The sequence below is a fragment of the Benincasa hispida genome, chromosome 3 (assembly GCF_009727055.1).
Source record: "Benincasa hispida cultivar B227 chromosome 3, ASM972705v1, whole genome shotgun sequence".
NCBI classification, from domain to species: domain Eukaryota; kingdom Viridiplantae; phylum Streptophyta; class Magnoliopsida; order Cucurbitales; family Cucurbitaceae; genus Benincasa; species Benincasa hispida.
Genome location: NC_052351.1, coordinates 47740171 through 47760393, shown reverse-complemented (window position 1 = coordinate 47760393; position 20223 = coordinate 47740171). Strand labels below are relative to the sequence as shown.

The 20223-nt window shown below is 33.4% G+C and overlaps 3 protein-coding genes across 4 annotated transcripts; 2 read left to right on the top strand and 1 right to left on the bottom strand.

The window, feature by feature from the left end:
• The first annotated feature begins 219 nt into the window (after positions 1 to 219).
• On the top strand, positions 220 to 8980 carry LOC120074770 (protein SCAR2). The gene is made up of 9 exons (XM_039028014.1): positions 220 to 551; positions 1514 to 1677; positions 2561 to 2684; positions 2809 to 2923; positions 3823 to 3884; positions 3990 to 7884; positions 7971 to 8057; positions 8169 to 8273; positions 8352 to 8980. The coding sequence occupies exons 1-9, from the start codon at positions 397 to 399 to the stop codon at positions 8406 to 8408; spliced, it is 4764 nt and encodes a 1587-aa protein (XP_038883942.1). The 5' UTR covers positions 220 to 396; the 3' UTR covers positions 8409 to 8980.
• Positions 8981 to 10825: 1845 nt separating this feature from the next.
• LOC120074734 (solute carrier family 40 member 2-like) lies at positions 10826 to 14381 on the top strand. Of its 2 annotated transcripts, none has more exons than XM_039027956.1 (8): positions 10826 to 11328; positions 11593 to 11743; positions 12152 to 12348; positions 12443 to 12919; positions 13096 to 13267; positions 13374 to 13511; positions 13672 to 13782; positions 13867 to 14381. In XM_039027956.1, exons 1-8 carry the CDS (start codon positions 11219 to 11221, stop codon positions 14032 to 14034), a joined length of 1524 nt encoding a protein of 507 aa, XP_038883884.1. In that variant the 5' UTR covers positions 10826 to 11218; the 3' UTR covers positions 14035 to 14381. The 2 variants fall into 2 exon arrangements, with proteins under 2 accessions (XP_038883884.1, XP_038883885.1); XM_039027957.1 differs by having other exon boundaries at positions 10827 to 11501.
• Positions 14382 to 18305: 3924 nt separating this feature from the next.
• On the bottom strand, positions 18306 to 20223 carry LOC120073597 (CASP-like protein 4B1). The gene is made up of 3 exons (XM_039026414.1): positions 19961 to 20223; positions 19544 to 19679; positions 18306 to 18512 (listed from the first exon to the last, which is right to left on the bottom strand). Exons 1-3 carry the CDS (start codon positions 20221 to 20223, stop codon positions 18306 to 18308), a joined length of 606 nt encoding a protein of 201 aa, XP_038882342.1.

Here is a 20223-nt window from a genome sequence, read left to right as displayed (position 1 = left end):
AAAATATTTTGAATACGTAAGATTTAATAGGTAAATAATTGAAAGTTTAAGAATTTGTTAGAACATTTTAAAAAAAATTTATGGACTTTTCAGACAGATTTTGTCCTTGAAATAATAAATAACTGCTTAAAGAAACACGGGAGAAGATGGTGATAATAATTAATTATATTTATGTGTAAAAATATTAAATATACTGTTCGTAATGGAGGGTGAGACAACCGTATATTAATTCATCTCTTCACATCTTTTCGTCGACTCTCAATTAACTCACCTTTCTCTGTCTATCTCAATCGGTACTTTGCCGGTGAGAAATGTAGAAGGAAGGACCATCGGACTACGGCGGCGAATTTCACAACCACTGGAAATTGCAGTTTCGAGCTTCGGAACAAACAAGAAATGCCGCTGACTAGGTACCAAATTAGGAACGAGTACGGCTTGGCGGATCCGGAGCTGTACAAGGCCGCGGATAAAGATGATCCCGAAGCTCTTCTTGAAGGCGTTGCCATGGCCGGCCTCGTCGGAGTCTTGCGCCAGCTCGGTGACCTCGCCGAGTGAGATTTTCTTTGTTTCTTTTCTTCTGCTTTTTCTTTTCTTTTTTCTTTTTTCTTTTTTTTTTTGGAAGTGGATAGTTCTGATTCTTCTCAATTGTGGATGTTCAGTGATGGATGAGTGTTTGTGCTTGGAATTGAGAGCTGCGGGAGATGGTTTGTGTGTTGTGTGATTGGAAATGAGCGTTGAATTGAGGAGTTTGTGTTGGAATCAGAGTTTTAGGAGTAGATTGTATAATCAGTTGACCTTTACATCATTAGGTTTTTGGTTTTAATTAATGCGGCGAGTGAAATGCTGAAAACGAGGGATTTATAATAGTTCATGGAATTATCGGCTTCAATTAGAAGACTCACCTTCTCTAGTGGCTGCTTAATCCTTTTAGTTCTTTCAGATTCTTTGCTTTCCTAATTACGTTCTCAAGACTGCTTGTTGACGACTTCTGATTTGCATTGTTACTCAACGCGAGTTGATTAATAACTTATTAAGTACTCGGCAGTTCATAGGAGTTAATAATAATCTTGGATTCGCCGTTTGCGTTATGGGTAAAATATTTACATGTATATCTTAACCTTCGTAAATTTTGTGCACTTCTACTTGTAATTTAGGTATTGTTTATTGACTTCAGCAGTTGTGCTTCTTTAATATTCTTTCCTGTCCTGGTAATTGGCACAAAGTTAATCATATGGTAGGATTCTGATTCTCTGAATGATATTTCACAACATCGTATTCGGATTCAGTTCCTATGATGCATATGTTGTATTTTTTAGGAAATATGATTCTAGTATTTCTGTTGGAGAGTCTGAAAGATAACCGATAATACGTTAGTTATCTAACTGGGGAAGTGGAAAGATTATGAAAAATTGAAAAGATCTCTAAGACCCTTTTTTACCTTCATAATATTTAAATAAGATTTCACGCCTCCAGAAACATGCATTCATCTTTGTTTCTTTTTATTTGTTGAAAGGTTTGCTGCTGAGGTATTCCACGACTTACATGAAGAGGTCATTTCAACGGCTGCAAGAGGCCATGGTCTTATGATTCGTGTGCAGCAACTTGAGGCAGAAGTTCCTTCAATTGAGAAAGCATTTCTGTCCCAAACAAATCATACACCTTTCTTCACTAGTGCAGGTTAGTGTACTGTATATATTGTTATAATTTTGCCAACAATCATGGTCACCTCGTGATTATATTGATGGATTTGAACAGTTGATCTAAGATCATGAACTGATTTAATGTCGTAAACTTCCTCTTTATTTTCTGATTATTTTAAAAAATGTGATGTAGGACTTCGAAAATGCTACTTTAAAATTTTTCCTCGTTTCAAACTGCTACTACGATCAAGCAAACTTATGCTCACACTCAATGTATCACTTCATGCAAATGCAGCACCAGAATTGTCATGTTTAGTTCTATTTTTTTGTTAAATCGTCTTATCACCTGGTTATTGATTTATGTACTTTAAGTGCATATATGATCTGGATACTGATTTATGGTGTTATAAGAAAGTACAGATTAATATATCGTTATTTGTTTATTGAGAGCTGCATCTGCATGTATCCTGATCATGACTAGTAAATAAAATGTACTTTTCAAGTTCCATAGAATAATTAAATCCATTTTCTTTCAATGAGATATTAATTGTGAAAGATTCACAGTTTGGTAGGAAGATCGGAGTGGATATTACAAGACCTAATTAACATGTGTACTTAATGTTGGCTTGTTATACATAGAAGGCAGCATGCATCTAGCCATTTAATTATTCTGTGGCATATGTAATTATTTATTTTATCAAATCATTTTCATATTCAATCATTTTGATCCTCATTTTCAGATTCTGTTGTTTCTATAGATATAGGGCTACTACCATTAGATTAGACCATCCAACAAAATCTGTTTTATGCTTTGTGTGTGTTTTGAAATGATATTAGTTCATCTAAAATGAAATAAGGTTCATATTTAGAGGGTTTTAAGACCTGAAGGATAAGCTCTTAAATCACAATCAATATTGCAGGACTTGACTGGCATCCTAATGTGCAGTCGGAGCAAAGTCTTGTTGCTCGTGGAGACTTACCTCGGTTTGTCATGGATTCCTATGAAGAATGCAGGGGTCCCCCGCGTCTATTCCTTTTAGACAAGTATGTCATACCTCTGTACAAATGTAAAAGAAATATGTTTAGAGGTCCTTTATTTTATTTTATTTTTTTTGTGGTTGAATAGGTTTAGAGGATTTAAATTTTTTGACCGTCTGCCTTTGAATAGGTTTGATATTGCTGGTGCTGGGGCATGTTTGAAGCGATACACTGACCCTTCAGTATTTAAAGTGGAGAGATCAAATATTGAGCCTCAAAGGGAGAAGAAAATTCGTAAAGTGAAGGTATATTCAATGTTATAGTTGATTCATCCATTTCTTAAGCACACTCTCTTTCTCTCTCACTGATTTGACTGGTTAATTAGTTCATCTAGATGTCTTCTTTCTTCTTCATTTATGTCCCTCATGATATTAAATGACTAGGTCTTGTCACAATCACTCTAGTATATTCATATGACCTTTAGAGATTAAATATTTTGAGAAGGTCTATGAAACTCATTTCATCCACTGTGGGAAGTGGTCAATGTGATAGGAATGCCATTTGAGTACTTGGGATTTAGGGATATTATTAAACTATCAAGGGTATACTAGTCATTAGTCAGGTGATTTGTTATAGTTAGAGTGGGTGGGTTGAGAATGGATGGAGGAAGACAATTTCTTAGTAAATTTTGGCTTGAGTGTGACTACTAAAGAGAGAGAAGGTTTCGAGGACCTCAAATTACATGTATCTTCTACTTCATGTATTGACCACTTTGCAGTAAATATTCTTGCATACTATGCATGTGCTTTTCGACACTTTTTTTTTCAGTTAATTTTTTTTAAATCTATTCGGTGGATAATTGTTACTCAACAGATCAGTATTGTCAACACAATAGATGCAAATTCTGTCAAATGATGCATGAGTCATTAGTTTGCATTTGAAAACTTTTTGCATATGAGTGGCTTATGTTTGAGGCTCTGCATGTGTGAGTTGCAAATGTTGGATCACTAAAAATTCATCAAGTTTATTTACTCTTTACAGTAATGGAATTCTTAATTTCTTAGAGAACATGTGGGCCCATTTTACCTGTCAACTCTAGGACTGTCATTTATGGATGCTATACACACACCCTCCTAATTAAACTTATTTGTGCATGATTGTGATCTACTTAGTTCTAAAATATGGCTGCTTTGACTCCTAGCAGAAGAAAGGACCACGTTGGAGGAATGGAGGGACACCAGAAATTGGACCAACATCTCATACCAAGTAGGGGTGTTTAATTCCTTACTTCTTCTGGAAATTTTCTCAACTTGTCCAACTGCATATGGTCACTTATAGTCACTTGATTGCTAACGTCAACTTGTTGTGCAGACTACATCAATTATTCTTGGAGGAACGCATTGAAAGTTGTTTTAGTGATCCTTCACGGCTTGTAAAATTGAAGAAAAGGCAATTCAATGGATGTATTGACTCCAAAAATGGCAAAAGCTACATGGAGAAATTTTTGAAGACTCCTTCTCCGGAGCATAAGATGGTTTATGAAGCATCAGTTGCTGCACCAACTTTGCATTCAATGTCAGATAGTACCAACGAACTGGGGCTTAGAATACTTGATATCACTACGGTGAGTCCTGCAAGCAAGTCTCCTGGAAGAGAAAGTGCATGTTCTTCATGTATAGCTCAAGAAGAAGAATTAAAAAGACCAATCAATGGCGATGTTTCTGGTGACGGGATTTTCAAGATGCCTAAATCAACTGTAGATGACGAGATTGAGACAACTCCCAGTCTTCAATTGGTGGTGGTTGAAAATCACTTAGAATATGGAGAAGGGAAAACAGGGAGCAGTATAGATGGTTATCGTTCTGATGAGGTAATCAGTGAAGTAGACAATTATGTGGACGCTCTTGCTACTATGGAATCAGAAATAGAAACAGATAATGAACCTAGATCTAAAACAATTAACCTTGAACAGAGAAGTGAATCTGATGCTAATGCCGAACACCTAGAAACCCAAGCTCAACTATCAGATTCACAATCCTTTGCAAACTCCTCAGGATCAGATGATGGTATCAGTTCATTCAAAAGAGAGAGATCGAGTTTTTCGTGCTCTGATACAGTAAGTAGTTTGGTTGACAACATTCAATATGATTCTGAAGAAACAGCTAAAGTATTACCTTCAATTCCTAACGCATGCATGGTGGATATTGAAAATATGCCATGTAATATGGATTATGCCTCTCATTCTCATGAAAGCAATGCTAATGAACATGGAGTGCTCGATGATACTAGTGTTGATGAGGAAAGAATGTTAAAATCCGAAGTACCCGGAGATTCACGTTTTTTGGATTCAATTTCCCCTCAACCACTGTTAGACCCAGAATCATGCTTGTCTCCATCGTTATTGGTAGAACCGGAGTTGTATAAAAAGGCATCTATTGACCTTGTTAATAGTTTGCAGACATCAAGTACAGAGACAAACCTTGGTTGTGATAAAGATGTTCAACTCGATGTCCGCTCCGAGGCTGTTAGTAGCGCTAACCACACAATTCCCTTTGAGGGTTATCACAGTAGAGATGGGGAGGGCGTCGATGTAGATGCCACATCTGAAAATTCATTACATCTTTCGAATGTCTTGGGGCAAGCAGTTGAGATTGAAGCGATAGAAAAGGTCGAGGATGCAATGCTGCAAAAAGAATACCAAGATGATAGAACTATTGACAAGCAAGAAATTGAATCTTCTCCTAGTTCGTTATTACCCTCTGAGACTTCACATGTTTCTACAAATGATTCTTCAGATTACAAATATAATGTCATTGCCCTGAAAGGCGATGATAACATTGTGGCAGCGGAAGCAAAATATGAAGACTTACCTCTTGCAGTAGATTTATCGCAGACCCAGGATTTGAAGGATGACAACGTGGTTGCTGAAGCAAAATATGAAGACTTACCTCATGAAGCAGATTTCTCGCAGACGCAGGATTTGAAGGATCAAGTGGAAAATGTAGCAGATGATGTTCTAGTTGAAGATGGTATGACAGAAACTGATGTGACATGTTCTGCGAGCGATGCAAATATTGTAGATTTAACAAGGGCGGGTGATAATGGAAAAGTAACCATATTCGCCCATGCTGATGGTACCTCAAAAGAACAGCAGCTTTGCCATCCAAATGATACCGTTCCCGAGCATTTGAATTCACGAGAGTTTGTTGTAACAGTTATTCCCGAAGGTGTGACTTTGCCTAGCACTTCTACTTCCTCCCATAATGAAATTACTTCATCAGGTGATCTGGACCATGAGGACTCCATGAAGCATAGTAATTTTGCAACTGGAAAGGTTCAAGAAGATGAGGTTGTTGATTTTGTGAACTGTAATGACATTGTGACTGAAAAGGCTCAAGCAGATGAAGTGGTGAATTCTATAAACTGTAGTGAAATTGCAACTGAAAAGGTTCGAGCGGATGAGGTGGTTGATTCTGTAACCTGTAGTGACGTTGCAACTGAAAAGGTTCGATCAGAAGAGGTGGTTGATTTTGTTAACTGTAGTGATGTTGTGACTGAAAAGGTTCAAGTAGATGAGATCATAGTTCAAGAGGATGATGTGGTTGCGTCTACTTCAATTGTAGCCACAACAGCTACTATCGCTGAAGTTATACCCCAGAATTTATATCATTCCAGTGATGAAGAAAATGTAAGCACTGATAAACTTCCAACTGGAGCACGTCAAGCAGATGGATTTGCTTTTGATGCTGATCCCACGACTAGTAATGATGTGAATGGAGCTGTTAGCACATCCTTGAATGATATTTTATCTACATCAGAGAATGTGAAGAGTGATTACCATCTTGGCTTAGAGAATTCATATCCAAATCAGAATGAATTTAAAGATGCTTCAGATTACTCTGGAACCAAAGTAAATCACATAGAAGTTGCTACTGCAACTTTAAACTCCAAAGACGAATCGATTTCTGGCTATACAGATTCAGTTATTGATGATCTTTCTTTTGGCCCAAAATCTTCGGAACTAAGAAATCTAGAATCAAAAACCAATTCTTCTCATCAGGGTGATCTTAAAGAGGGCATTGAACTTATATCTCCTCCCCCTCTATGTTTCTCCTCCGCCATTGAGACTTCCAGTGGACCGTCACCAGGTTTGCAGGCTAAACACAAGCACATGGAGCTTGTACAAGCAGATATTGATTTTTCCAATTCTTCACTCCTTGAACAACGATCTCCTGGTCAATTAGATGAAGAGAAAGTTGAGCTGGCACAGTCTTCAGACCCAGTCCAGCAGGATCAAAGTTCTAAATGTAAAGCTAGTGAAGCAACCATTCAAGCTGGGCATTCTCTATCAGAGTTACAACATCCAATTGGCAAACTCAATGTGACACCTCGTACAATGGATACGTTACCTCCTGTCCTACCTAGCTACATCCTGCTGCCTGAGGTACCTCAAGTCAATTTGAATGAGATGCCACCATTGCCTCCTCTACCTCCAATGCAATGGAGGTTAGGGAAGATTCAACAAGCTTTTCCTGCTCCACCTGGTAGTGAGGATCCACTTCAATCTATATTACCACCAAAAGCTGAAGAAAAGGGTATGTGTTTAGAATTATCAGATGCAGCGCCTTTACAGCCTGAGAACCCCTACACTTGCTTTCAAGATAACAAGCTTACACAAATATCTGGTAATATGGTACATAACACAATGCAGCCACCTCCATTCTCATTGCAACTGCCCGTGATTAGCAACCAAAACTATGATTGTAGTTCTGCCACCATGGAGAAACAATATAATAACCCATTTTTAACATTACCGCCAATGCCCAAGGAAACCCCAGAGCATGATTCGCTCAAGTCTGATGGAGAAGTACAGTCTGATTTGAAACTACCTTCACTAGGACCAAGAAACGGCGATGTAAATTGTAAAACTGATGATGGATCTTCATATGGGCAGTCATTCCAACCGTTTAGTTACTCAGCATCAGAAATAGTCTTAAAGCCTGATATACCTCAACATGCATCACAAGATTTTGGAGGACAGATAAATTCCCATGCTATGATGGCACCTCCATTGTTCATGATGAATGAACAGTCTCAGGACGATTTACCAACTACAGAGGAAGAAGTGGCTTCATCTTCTAACACAGCTCATATGCCATCAACCTCTGGGGTTGGTATGCCAAATGGAAATCCACCTACTAGTAGTAAGCTACTTCGTCCACGAAGTCCTCTCATTGATGCTGTTGCTGCCCACGATAAAAGCAAGGTTCATATTTCGTTACCTGTTTTGAGAAATTATTTGGTAATGAGCTTATATAATACTTGGAATTAACTTTCTTAACCAATTTGCAGTTGAGAAAAGTTTCTGATCGGATACTACCTGAAATTGGACCCAAGGTAGATGAAAGAGATTCACTTCTAGCGCAGATTCGAACCAAGGTTGAAGCTGAACTTTGCCCTTACCATATTGACCTTGTATTATTAATACGTCGAAATGAATTTCATTATGCAATTGCTTAGCTAACAAAATATTCTGATTGTACTTTTCAGTCCTTTAGCTTGAAGCCCGCAATCGTAACAAGACCCAGTGTGCAGGGTCCAAAAACCAATTTGAGGGTTGCTGCTATCTTGGAGAAAGCAAACGCAATTCGCCAGGTATCTCTTTAGCTCCCCTGACCCCCACCGGTCTCTTTCTCTTAGAATTGAAACTTATCTGGAAACTATTAAAAACAGGCATTGGCTGGAAGTGATGAAGATGACGACAGTGATAACTGGAGTGATTCTGAATAAACATTCATCTCCTTCAATCCATAAATATTCCATCGCTGCTTTGCCATGAACGAACTGGGTTGAGATTTCTCGTTCTTCTCCCTTAAATGGTAATTTCGGTAGTTTAGCGTTACTCTTCTTCTCTAAGCTTCTTCATATATGTAAATCATACGTCACATGTCCTCCCACACCCTCTCTATGTTCTCTCTATCTTGGTTTATCTTTTGGTCCCTTGGCTCGGGTTCATCAACAAAACAGTACCACCCGTCAACCAAACGGTATACGACATACAATACGAGGTAGAATGTTATTCGACATGAGGTGGACCGATCACAATCAGTGTTTCTGGGTATTTGGTAAAATCTTGGCAAATGTAAATGGTATTGGAATGGATTAAATTTTGGTATGTAACATACTTTTGATGTAATTTTTGTAATTGTAGTAGCGTCTCATGCATATTTTTGTGTCATCACCTTTATACTTCTGTTCTGGCCCCGTATATTATAATGGCCTCATTTCTTAGTACAGTGAAATTCTTTGGTACTGTGACATTTTATACCAATATATATTCATGTTATACAGACTTAGCTTTATCTTTTACGATGTACTGTGTGACATATTCATCAGCCTTCCCTGGATTTTTATGAAACTTTACTGTATATTATTTTGTCGCACTTTTTTCTTTTTGAAGAAAAAAACATTAAAAAAAGAAAACAAAACTTTACTGTATATAATTTTGCCATACTTGTTCTGTATGTGGGATTGCAGGTGATCAAGACCAAGAAAATCATATTTCATTTTAAATTGACTTTTATTTTTTTAAGAAAAGGGTTTTAGAATAACTTGAAGGATTTTGAAGAAAATCATCTTTCATTTGAACTCACTCTTGTTTTCTAAACTTTAATTATCAATTGCGTTTTTTTAGTTCAACAACATAAGGTTCCGAGTTTCAAATCAATGGTATATGTTAAGATTGGTTGAACCATTGGCATGTTGATTCTCAATTACTGTATATTATTTATATTTATCTATATATAATAGTGAAAAAAAATAACGAAATAGAGAAAAATATGTGCCATCGATATGATTCAGAGATAACATAAACTATATGAAATCAGAAAATTTTTTAGTGGATGAGAAACCAAATTGACTTCAAAAGTAGTATACTCTTTATATAATTGTAATATTTGGTTTAAATAAATCTTGAATATTATATCTAAATTATCTTGAAAATGAGAAGGAAAAAAAAAGTTAACAAGGCGTTAAAAAGTAAATTCTACCCTTTAATGACTTTACACACATATATATTTAAATAAAATCTAGGTAAAATATAGGGTTATTCTTAAACATAGAAAAATGAACTAAAATATTTCTGATATAGATAAACAGAAATATTAGTCTATTGTTGTCTATCGCAATTTATCACTAATAGACTATGATATTTTATTATTATTTATAAATATTTTTATAACTTTTATCAATTAAAATAATTTTCTCAAAATATAGGATCAATTTTTGGTGGCCAACATGGTCAGCCCATGAACGACAGTCGCAAACAATTCGGATAAGGAAGAAAAACTTGATAATGAACTTAAAAATGATGTCAAAGATTTTTTTTTTCTCTTCAAAACAAGAATAGAGTAGAAATCACACAACCAACAACTCTCTCAAACCTTCCATCGGTGATTTTCATTTTTGGTTTGACCCTCACACGCTACATATGCCTCCAAATCCTAAAACCCAACTTGACTTGAATCATTTTTAATTGAGATGCCTTTGCTATTTCCTACCCTCCATCCAACATCATGAGCAAACAGGTTCTACCCCCACAATATACAACGGATTATAACCAAGGTTCGCCTTAAGAAACACTTTATTTGGACAATATTTTCCCTTTAAATTTCTAGTTTATTTTAAAGTTTTTCTTAATTACCTTTTTTTTTTTAATTATTTATTATTATTATTTTTTTAAAAACATTCGAAACCATGGACTGACTCAAAATCGACAAAAAAATAAAAAAATAAAAAATTTTATGGTTAAAATATGGTTCTGGTACTGTAATTCTAAATTTATTCAACTTTTAGATATAAATAGTAATTTGTCGCAGTCTATCGTGGATAAACTATGATATTTTACTATAATTTGTAAATATTTTCAACAATTTTGTCAATAAATTATTTTTCGATAACAAAAAAATTTTTGAAAAAAAAAACTAAATTTAAGATTTTTTTTAAAGTAACTAAAATTGAATATTTGGAATATTTGGAAGTGAAGTACGTAACTTCTTTGATAATTCCCATAGTATAGGGACGAAACCAAACTTTTTTTTTCTCTTTCGTTTGGTAAAGACCAAACACAGTCTGGTGATGAGGATAGGAGCCATGCCCCCCCCCCCCCCCCCNCCCCCCACACCCCACTTGTCCGTAGGCACTTAGTGAAGAAGTACATTCAGAGCCAACCCTGTTTAAATAATCCTTTCTTCTTCCTTTTCTTCATGGCGGTTTGCTGATTTCTTCCAGATTCTCTCCCAGTCTTTCCTCAGCTCATATAACAACATCCATTTTTAAAAAGAACCCAATAAATAATTACTTAGATCAGTTGCTTTTCTGGGTCTCCATCCCCAAATAGAGACAAAATAAAGAGACCCACCTTTTTCGAATCATTGATCGAACAGTGGCAAGCAGTTTCCCAAGTTCAAAACCAGAAAAAAGAAACAACCCCTTTTGCCAAATTCCAAAGTCAAACAACATACCACTGATTTTGATTTATTTACACTTTTCTTCGATCGATTGCTTTCATTCCAGTGGAGTTTTGATTGAAGAAAACAGTAATGGAGAAGGAGCCGCTTCTTTCCCCTCCTCCTCCTTCACTGCAACCACTTTCTTCTTCTCTTCTTTGGTGTCTTTACATTGGACATTTCTTGGCCAGATGGGGTGCTAGGTGTTTGCCCTCCATTTGTGATTTTAGATGAATCCCATTGTTTGTTGAGTACAATGATTTGAAACCCTGTTTTTGGTTTAGTTTTTTGTTCTGTTTCATCGTTTTGTTTCGATGTTGCACGAATTGCAGATGGTGTTTGTGTATTCGTTTCTTTGATTAGATTTTCGTTTTGGGTATTAGCCATTTTTTTTAATCATGAAAATTTGTTCCTACCCTTTTAATTGGATTTGGATTTGTTCTTATTGCTTTTGATTTTTGTTGTAGAATGTGGGAATTCTCTGTTGGTCTATATATGATCAGTGTGTGGCCTAATTCTCTACTCTTTGCGGCTATTTATGGTGTTGTGGAATCTGCGTCCACTGCTTTCTTTGGTACAATTGTTGGAGAATTGGTTGATAAGTTAGCATATGTCAAGGTTTTGATCTCTTTTTGTTCACTGAAACTCCATCATTTTGCTTACTTTTACATTATTAGAAGAATGAATGATAAAACCTATCTTCATTATTTTTGAGATTTTAATATATATGTTGTATGTACAGTGAGTTGAAGGTGAATTTAATGAACATAGTAGCTGTTATTAGTAGGCTAATAAGATTTTCCTCCTGTTTTAACTTCTTCATCTTAGATTTATGCTTATGCATAAGCCAAACTAAATGTATTCGTTATGATCATCTACTTGAATGAAATGAAACAACGGTGGATGTGAATCAATGAAATTATCAAATTAGTCTTCAAATATCCTCTGGTTGAAGCAGTTGTTGATTGCTCCATTTAAGTTGTTGTAACTGTAAGTAGTCTTATATTTTCGTTTCTATGTTATCAGGTTCTCAAAATTTGGCTGGTGACACAAAATCTTTCATATATTATTGCTGGAGTGACCGTGGTTGCGTTACTGGTTTTCTCAGATTTGAAATCCACCTATTTCACAGGATTCATTTTGCTTGTGATATTGACAAATATTGCTGGAGCTGTTGCCGTTCTTTCGTCTCTTGCTGGTACTATCTTAATTGAAAGAGAATGGTAATTGATTGTTGTTTTAAGGAGAATATAACCAGAAAGTTCCAACCAAGTGATCTCAAGTGATCTTCAAATTATAACTTTGGTTTTTGCTCAGGGTGGTGGTGATATCAGAACGCCATCCTCCAGAAGTATTGACAAATATAAACTCTACGATGAGGCGTATCGATCTAGTCTGCAAGCTGCTTAGTCCTGTAATATCTGGTTTCATCATTAGTTTCATTTCTTTGAAAGCATCTGCTGTGACGTTGGCGGTTTGGAATATCATATCGGTTTGGTTAGAGTATTGGCTTTTCACATCAGTATATAATGGGATTCCGGCTTTGGAAGAAAGCAGCCAAAGAAGGGTTTCAAGACTTGTTTTAAGAGATGTGGGAGAAAGTAGTTCTGTATCTCAACAAATAGAGAGCTTACTTCCAAGCGATGATGGACGATCAGCTGAAAGGAGCTGGAAAGTGAAAATGTTCAACTGGTTTTCAAAGTTCCCATTTGTTAGTGCATGGAAAGTGTATCTGGAGCAAGATACCGTACTCCCAGGGATCGCTCTCGCTGTGTTATTCTTCACAGTCCTAAGGTAATCATCTTTGAACTCATTAGAGACCGCAATGTATATATCCATTCTTAAAAGTTGTCTTTAGAAGCATTTCGATTCGCTTTTGTGGCCTGGAGGGGGGATATGTTTAGCTGAATCAAGATATCAAAGTTAACGCTTAATGGTTGTTCTGATTCTCAAACTTCTCTCTCTTCCAGCTTTGGAACTTTAATGACTGCAACCTTAGAATGGGAAGGAATACCTGCCTATATCATTGGAATTGCACGTGGAATAAGCGCTACCATTGGGATTGCCGCAACACTTGTTTACCCAATTGTACAGTCTCGAATTTCTACGCTTCGAACTGGACTCTGGTCGATTTGGTCTCAGGTACGCTCGAGCCTTGTAGTGGCTTTTCGCTAACAAACATTGAAATTAAAATCTCTCTAATGAACCAACCAAACAGCGATTAATATTGGTTGTCGATGATATGCAGTGGACCTGCTTACTAGTGTGTGTTGTTTCAATATGGATCCAAAACAGTCTCTTGTCAGCATACATTCTGATGATTGGAGTGGCAGCATCTCGGCTCGGACTCTGGATGTTCGATTTGGCCGTCATCCAACAAATGCAGGTATGAAACACAACAATCAAATCATACCATAAAATTTGTTTCAACTTTCATATTATCAGTAATGTAATTTGATGTAATGAATGGGTTGGTTTCCTTCTATTGAATGAATCTACTATGACTGGTGCTCTTCTTTTGTTTGCTTGCTGTTCATTGTCATTAGGATCAAGTCCCTGAATCCGATCGAGGCATCATCGGGGGCGCCCAAAACGCTCTCCAATCAACTATGGACTTGATGGGATACATTATGGGAGCCGTCATCTCAAACCCCCAGGTGAAGAGCTATCTTCATCATCATTGAAGAACAGTCTGAATATTATGCGTGTATGACCCTGTGCTATGGTGGTTATTTTTGCAGGACTTCTGGAAGTTGATTCTGATATCGTTCACGGCGGTGACTTTGGCTGCGCTGCTCTACACCGTCCACCTCTACCGCGTTCGAAAGCATTTGTTTCACTTGGAGAAGCTGGCTGCTTGCTGCTTAAGATGGCCATCAGGATTTACTATAAATCCTTCTCTCTACTGAAAGTGAAGAGTGTAGTTTCCCCCATTTGCTTCCAATGGGAAAGTGTGTATATTGTTTGATCTTTAAGTCAATGGCTAGGAAGGGAACTAATAAATCAATCAAAAGCAAGTTAATAAATCATTCAAGTTAAGGTTTAAAATTACCTGAACCCAATTCTGAAAATACATAGACCTAGGCACATAATTGTTGGTTGACTTAAGGCTATGTTTACTTCCTAACGTAGTAAATCAATTGTAATAAAAAAAGTGGGGTTAATATTATGTAATCGTAATGAACTGTAGGTTCAATAACGAAATTTGTAATCTGATGGTGGAGGTAAGGGTGTTCAATTCGATTACATTTGAAAATTACGTGATCCACTGATCTTTTTGTTTGAACATTTTAAGGATTTTTCAGATTTTTTCCTTTCATGTCATTAATTACTGTTCCAATAATTAAAATCGGTAATAGTAGTTATGGTCTAAATGACCGTATATTATTTTTGGTAAGACTATAGATATCGATTTTACTATTTTATCTAAGTGATAATAACAACAATAATGACAACATCCATTTTTGGGTCCTTTACTTTTTGTTATGAGATTTTTGTTTGTTTCTTTTTTTCTTACGTTTGTCATATATTATCGAAGTGTATTTATATGAACATCATGTGTTTTTCTTCTTTAAAAAAATATATTCTGTGTTTTTTCTAAATTGAGATTTGAATTATTGTTTTATCTTTCAAAATTAGGTATTTTTAATTTTAGTGTTAATTTTTTTAAATATAAAAATTTGAATAAATAAATAAAAATTATAATGGGTGTTTAAATTATTATAACGCATTATACACATTTTAATTAATTAAAAATATAAAAAAGACCATTAAGAAATGGTCTATATTTCATTATGTTTTTACATGGGAACAATCAAAATGAATGAAATTTTTTATTACGATTGCATTAATAACTATCATAAAACAAATTTTAATTTTCTTTATAATTGAGGTCAACCTATTATGACTTAGGCAAAAGTTCAATTAAACTAATATCTTGTATCCATAGAGAAAAAAATGTAATTAACGTCCAGCACCATTTTTTTTCAAAAGAAAGTAATAAATATCCAATTCAATTAGGAGTATAGGACAAGTACACTTGTCTATCTACAGTAGCTCTTGTTACCAGTCATAATTTTTAGGAAAATTGAAGGAAATAGCAAAATCGGAGTGTGCCTTTTGATTTTTGTCAATAAACGAAAATAATAAGTTTTTTGACAAAAGCGTGTCGCGTACATGACATATATTTTTTAATCCCCAAATTACCTTTAGTATGGTGTTTTTTCAAGGACTGTATAATTACTATACCATGTACAAATTCTCCATAGAAATACAGTGTAAGTGGAACCATCGTTTATAAGACTTCAACCTAATGGATTCAAGAGATAAAAGCTGCTGATTTTTCTCCTATTTTAAAATTTGAATTGTCGATTTCATATATGATCTGATTTTACCACTTCTCGAAAATATTCAAAAATTAATTCATCTTTAATTTATTTATCACCATTTTTATTTTAGTTATAAACTTCTTTATATTTTACATTATTTTATTGTTTTTTTAATATTTTAAATTCAGATTAAATTTTTTTTATTCTGATTAGGATTTTACTGAATATTTTATACATATTATCATCTAACAAACAGTATATTTCATTAGATATTTATCATTTTTTTGTATTTTTAAATTCACATTTTATTCATTATCATCTTATTATATTATTCTACAATTAATTTATCTTTTGACAAACAAATACATATTTACTTTTGTAATCTTGCTATTTATGTTGTACTTTCTACAATGAGTTAGACTTCATTTGTAGGTTTTGTGGTTGTTGGAGTTATAAATGCGGTGTAATTGTTGAAACTTAAATGAAAATGAAATTATGAATATAATGTAATTGTAAATAAACCAGTTCCCTTCTTGATTTTTCTCTCCGAAATTATATTTGAATTTATATTTTATTATCAAACTAAATTTTATCTAACTACTTTTTGAATTAATCACAATAAACAAAAACTTCCTAGTTTTTCTCACCAATTTATATTTAAATTTATCTTTTATTATCAATTTTGATTTTATATGACTAACTTTCGATTTGTTCAAATGTTCGTTACAAATTTAATTGTATCTAAATATTTTTTTTCATTATTTTATACGTATTATTATCAAATTAATTTGATTTTTTTTCATATTTATGATGTTTTCAATTTTTCATATAGAAACACGTAAAAATGACTTGTTGTACTTGAAACATATAAATAAAAATTAAATTTTAAATGTTTGAAACATGTGTGCGTGTATATATATATATATATATATATAATAGTTCAATTTATTATTATTATTATTATTATTATTATTATTATTATTATTATTAGTAAAATAAGATAACAAAAAACCCTAAATCTCATTTTCTTCATCTTCTTCACTTAACCCCCCAAGATCTCTTTTTCTCTTTATCAATCTCATGTTTGCGATTGTTGGTTCAGTAACTCTTTCTTGAAATCCATCATCTTGGCTAGCTTTTGACGACTGCCCTCGCCAGGTCGTCGACTTTTTTCGTTCGCATACATATTTCATGCTTTTGTTTCCACTTTGAACATCGTTTTCAACAATGATGTTTTGGAGTTGATAATGTTTAGAGTTGACTTTCAAAATCCTATGAGCAAAATGGTCACATGGATTGAAAACAATGAAACTCCCTACAATTGGTTTGGTGTCAAACGCAATAATATTTCCAATAGTCACATCGTTCTGAAGTTGCAATTCCTTCAAATACTCACTTACCAACAACAACCTCACTAGTATAATCAACTTTACTCTTTTTCACCTTGAAAGAAGTCCGTCGTTGTGGATATCCATAAGTTTCTAATGACCCTTATTGCCTAGTCGTCATCCTTCCTCGCATACACACTAACTATAAGTAGCCGAAAGCGTTAAGGATCATGTTGGGTGATTTTTAATTTTTGCTTCTAGAATGTTTAGATAGAATGTTTAGTTAGAGTGTATATGTGGTAGTCGAGTTGTTTTTTAAATAGTGTATCTTTGCATTCTCGTTTGTACTTAATTTTATTATTTTAGGATAGTTTTGTCATTTACTAATTAATATTTTCTATTATATAAATTTGTTTTGTTATTTTTATAATTTTGAAACTTTTTTACTATTTTTTCAAATGAAATTTTAAAATTTGCTATTTTTCTTGTTGGTCCTAATTTTTAAATTAAAAGGTACCGATCATAAATCTTCTTTAGAAAGTCAAATTTTAATTAATTGAATTATTATAGTTATCGACCACTTAGTTGAATTATTAGAGTACATTGTTAAAATTTAGGTCAAATTTGAAATTAAAAGACCAAATTAAACACTTTAAAAATGAAGACCAAAATATAGAATAAAGAATAAAAAATATAGGATAAAATTTCAAGGTTTTTGAAGAAGAGAATTGTTAGATAATTAGTATATATATTTTAGTTAATATTTGTTTAGTTGTTTATTTATATCTATTGTTTTTTTTTAAAAAAAAAAAAATAGTTTACATAGTGTTTAATTTGTATTTTAAAATTCATTAGTTAACTATCTTATTTCTTTGCTGATTTATAATTAACCACTCTAAAATTATAATAGAAAGTTTTTGAAATTCTATATGAATATATAGAACATATTGTTCTCACCATTAAGAATGGACTTCAAAATGTTCTAAAATATACAAATTAAATTACGAGAAAGGCAAGCACACTTTTAAGAGCAAAATATTATAAACAAACTGGCCTGAATTATTACAAACAGAATGAAATCGCAATTAAAAAAAAAAAAAAAAAAAGGCAAAAAACTAAAACAAATGAACAAAGTCTTAACAAATACAAATCAAGATTGAACAAATACATCACATTGAGGGGATACACAAGAGAATAGGGAGCCAAATCAAGACATGGTTGCCCAAATGATATTAAAAAAAATGTTAAATCATAATATTAAAAGATATCCCTATGCTTTAAAAAAATTACAATATTACCTTTGAACTCTTATAAACATCTAAAAAAAATATATCTTGAAGTAAAAATTCTTTTTAGTTTTAGATGAAAACTGCAGTAATCTAGATGAAATTTTTGGATCACCAAATCATACTCCAAAGATAGTTTTGAAACGTTTATAAAAGTTAAAACTGTAATATTGCAACTTATAAAAGTATTAGGGTATTTTTGAAACAAATGGTAAAGTTTAAGGATATTTGTTATAATTTAACGGAAAAAATGAGCAGAGAGTTTGTATCCAGAAATGAGAAGAGAGAGTGCTAATGTAAAGAACGCCAAGAAAGTCATGCTAATGGAAGCAGCTGCCATATCTAAAAACGTCATTACATTTGAGTATCCTTCGTAAACTTTTCTTGCTCTGTTTGTCAATGGAACTGCTGCTGATGCTGCTGATATCAATAAATATGCCAAAACCTGTAATTTCACAATTCCCTTTCATTAATAATTGTAATCAACTCATCTCTATTTGAACATAAATCTGTTAAAATGTTGCACGAGAATAAGGACCTAAAATATTGTGGTCATGACTTGTAACTAAAAATTGGACACAAACATCGACACACTCATTTCAAATAATAATTTTTTATCCAAAATTTCATTATCAGATAATTTTGAGATATCCATAAAAAGTTGATAGTAATATTACAATATTTAAAAAAAAATAGAAATAAGTTAATTATCAGATAAGTTAATTTTTATTTACAATATTTGAAATAATTTTTCTATTTGTGAAAATTTCTCAAAATAAAATTGTAAAGGGATAAGTTTAAGAGTATTTTTTATAATTTAGCAAATTTTTTTCTATAAAAATTTAGAGAAAATATCCATTTATATAAATTTAAGATAAAATATTAATTTTTTTGTTACCTCTTCAAATGTAGTAATCAATGTAACCTAGAGAAGAACACGAGTAATAAAAAAGATAGTATGAATTTTGTATTAAATATGAGCATTTATTTCATTTGCTTATTTTTCTCTATTTTTTTCAACTTATTTAGAAAGAATTATGTGATGATCTTTCCTCGCTAGTCTGGTAGGGTTTTTGAAGAAGAATGATTTCATTTAGGTGATTTTAAATTTATTTTAAATATGGCATCATTTCAAATTACTAATAAATTGTCTAAATTGATTCATTTCTGAAAGTTGGTATAATTTTAACTAATACAATTATTTACTTGAATTTTTAATTGATACACCTCTCAAAGTTTAGAAGTATAATAAGTTGATATTTGACATAATATTTAAAGAGTTCAAGAGAAAAAAACCAAAGAAAGAAAGAGGTCAAATTGAGTTTAAGTCAGTAATAATTGATATTTATTTCATCTCATAAGATTGGAGGTTCAATTTCAACAATGATGGCAAAAGCTAGTTCATTGGTATGACTTCAATAATGATTTTCATCTCATAATTGATATGCATTCCATCTTATAAGATTTGAGTTGTACCTGATCTGCAACAAAGTCAATGATGGCAAAAGCTAGGTGAGGAGATGTATATTTTCGAGTAACAAATTGGATAACTTCTCGAATTCCTTGGTAGGCCGTATATACACTTGAGATTATTGCAATTGCCAACACATAACTGTTCATTTAAACCTTTTTATCATTAGTGAAATGGTAATTTAACTCATTAAGATATTATATATTTTTTGGTAAAAGTTAGATATGCTTGAATTCTTACTCTCATCGTGGTTGAACTAAAAGTATATTAATCATTACTGAATTCAAAAACTTAGATGAGTTGATAGCTTACGGTAAATTTAATTATAGATTCATATTTTTAACACTTCTCTCATTTATGGACTTGACAATTTATTTCAAAAGGCATAAACTTAATAGAATTGAAATGTATTTATAGAATACCTGTATTCTTCATAATCTTCAAAATTAATCTCCTCTCCATGTCGATTGGAGACCATGACAACAAAAGCAATCAACGAGAATACAAAGCTCGACCATCTCAAGCTTAGAGACAATTTCTTCAATATGTCTTCTCTCTTCATTCTCTTTACTATTGCAGCCGCTTCAGTTCCAACGGGCGGTACTGTCGACCTCGTTTCAACATCGGGAGCGAGAGGAGCCGACGTGATCGTTTCGGGGGCATTATTGTCTCGAGGGTTTGACAT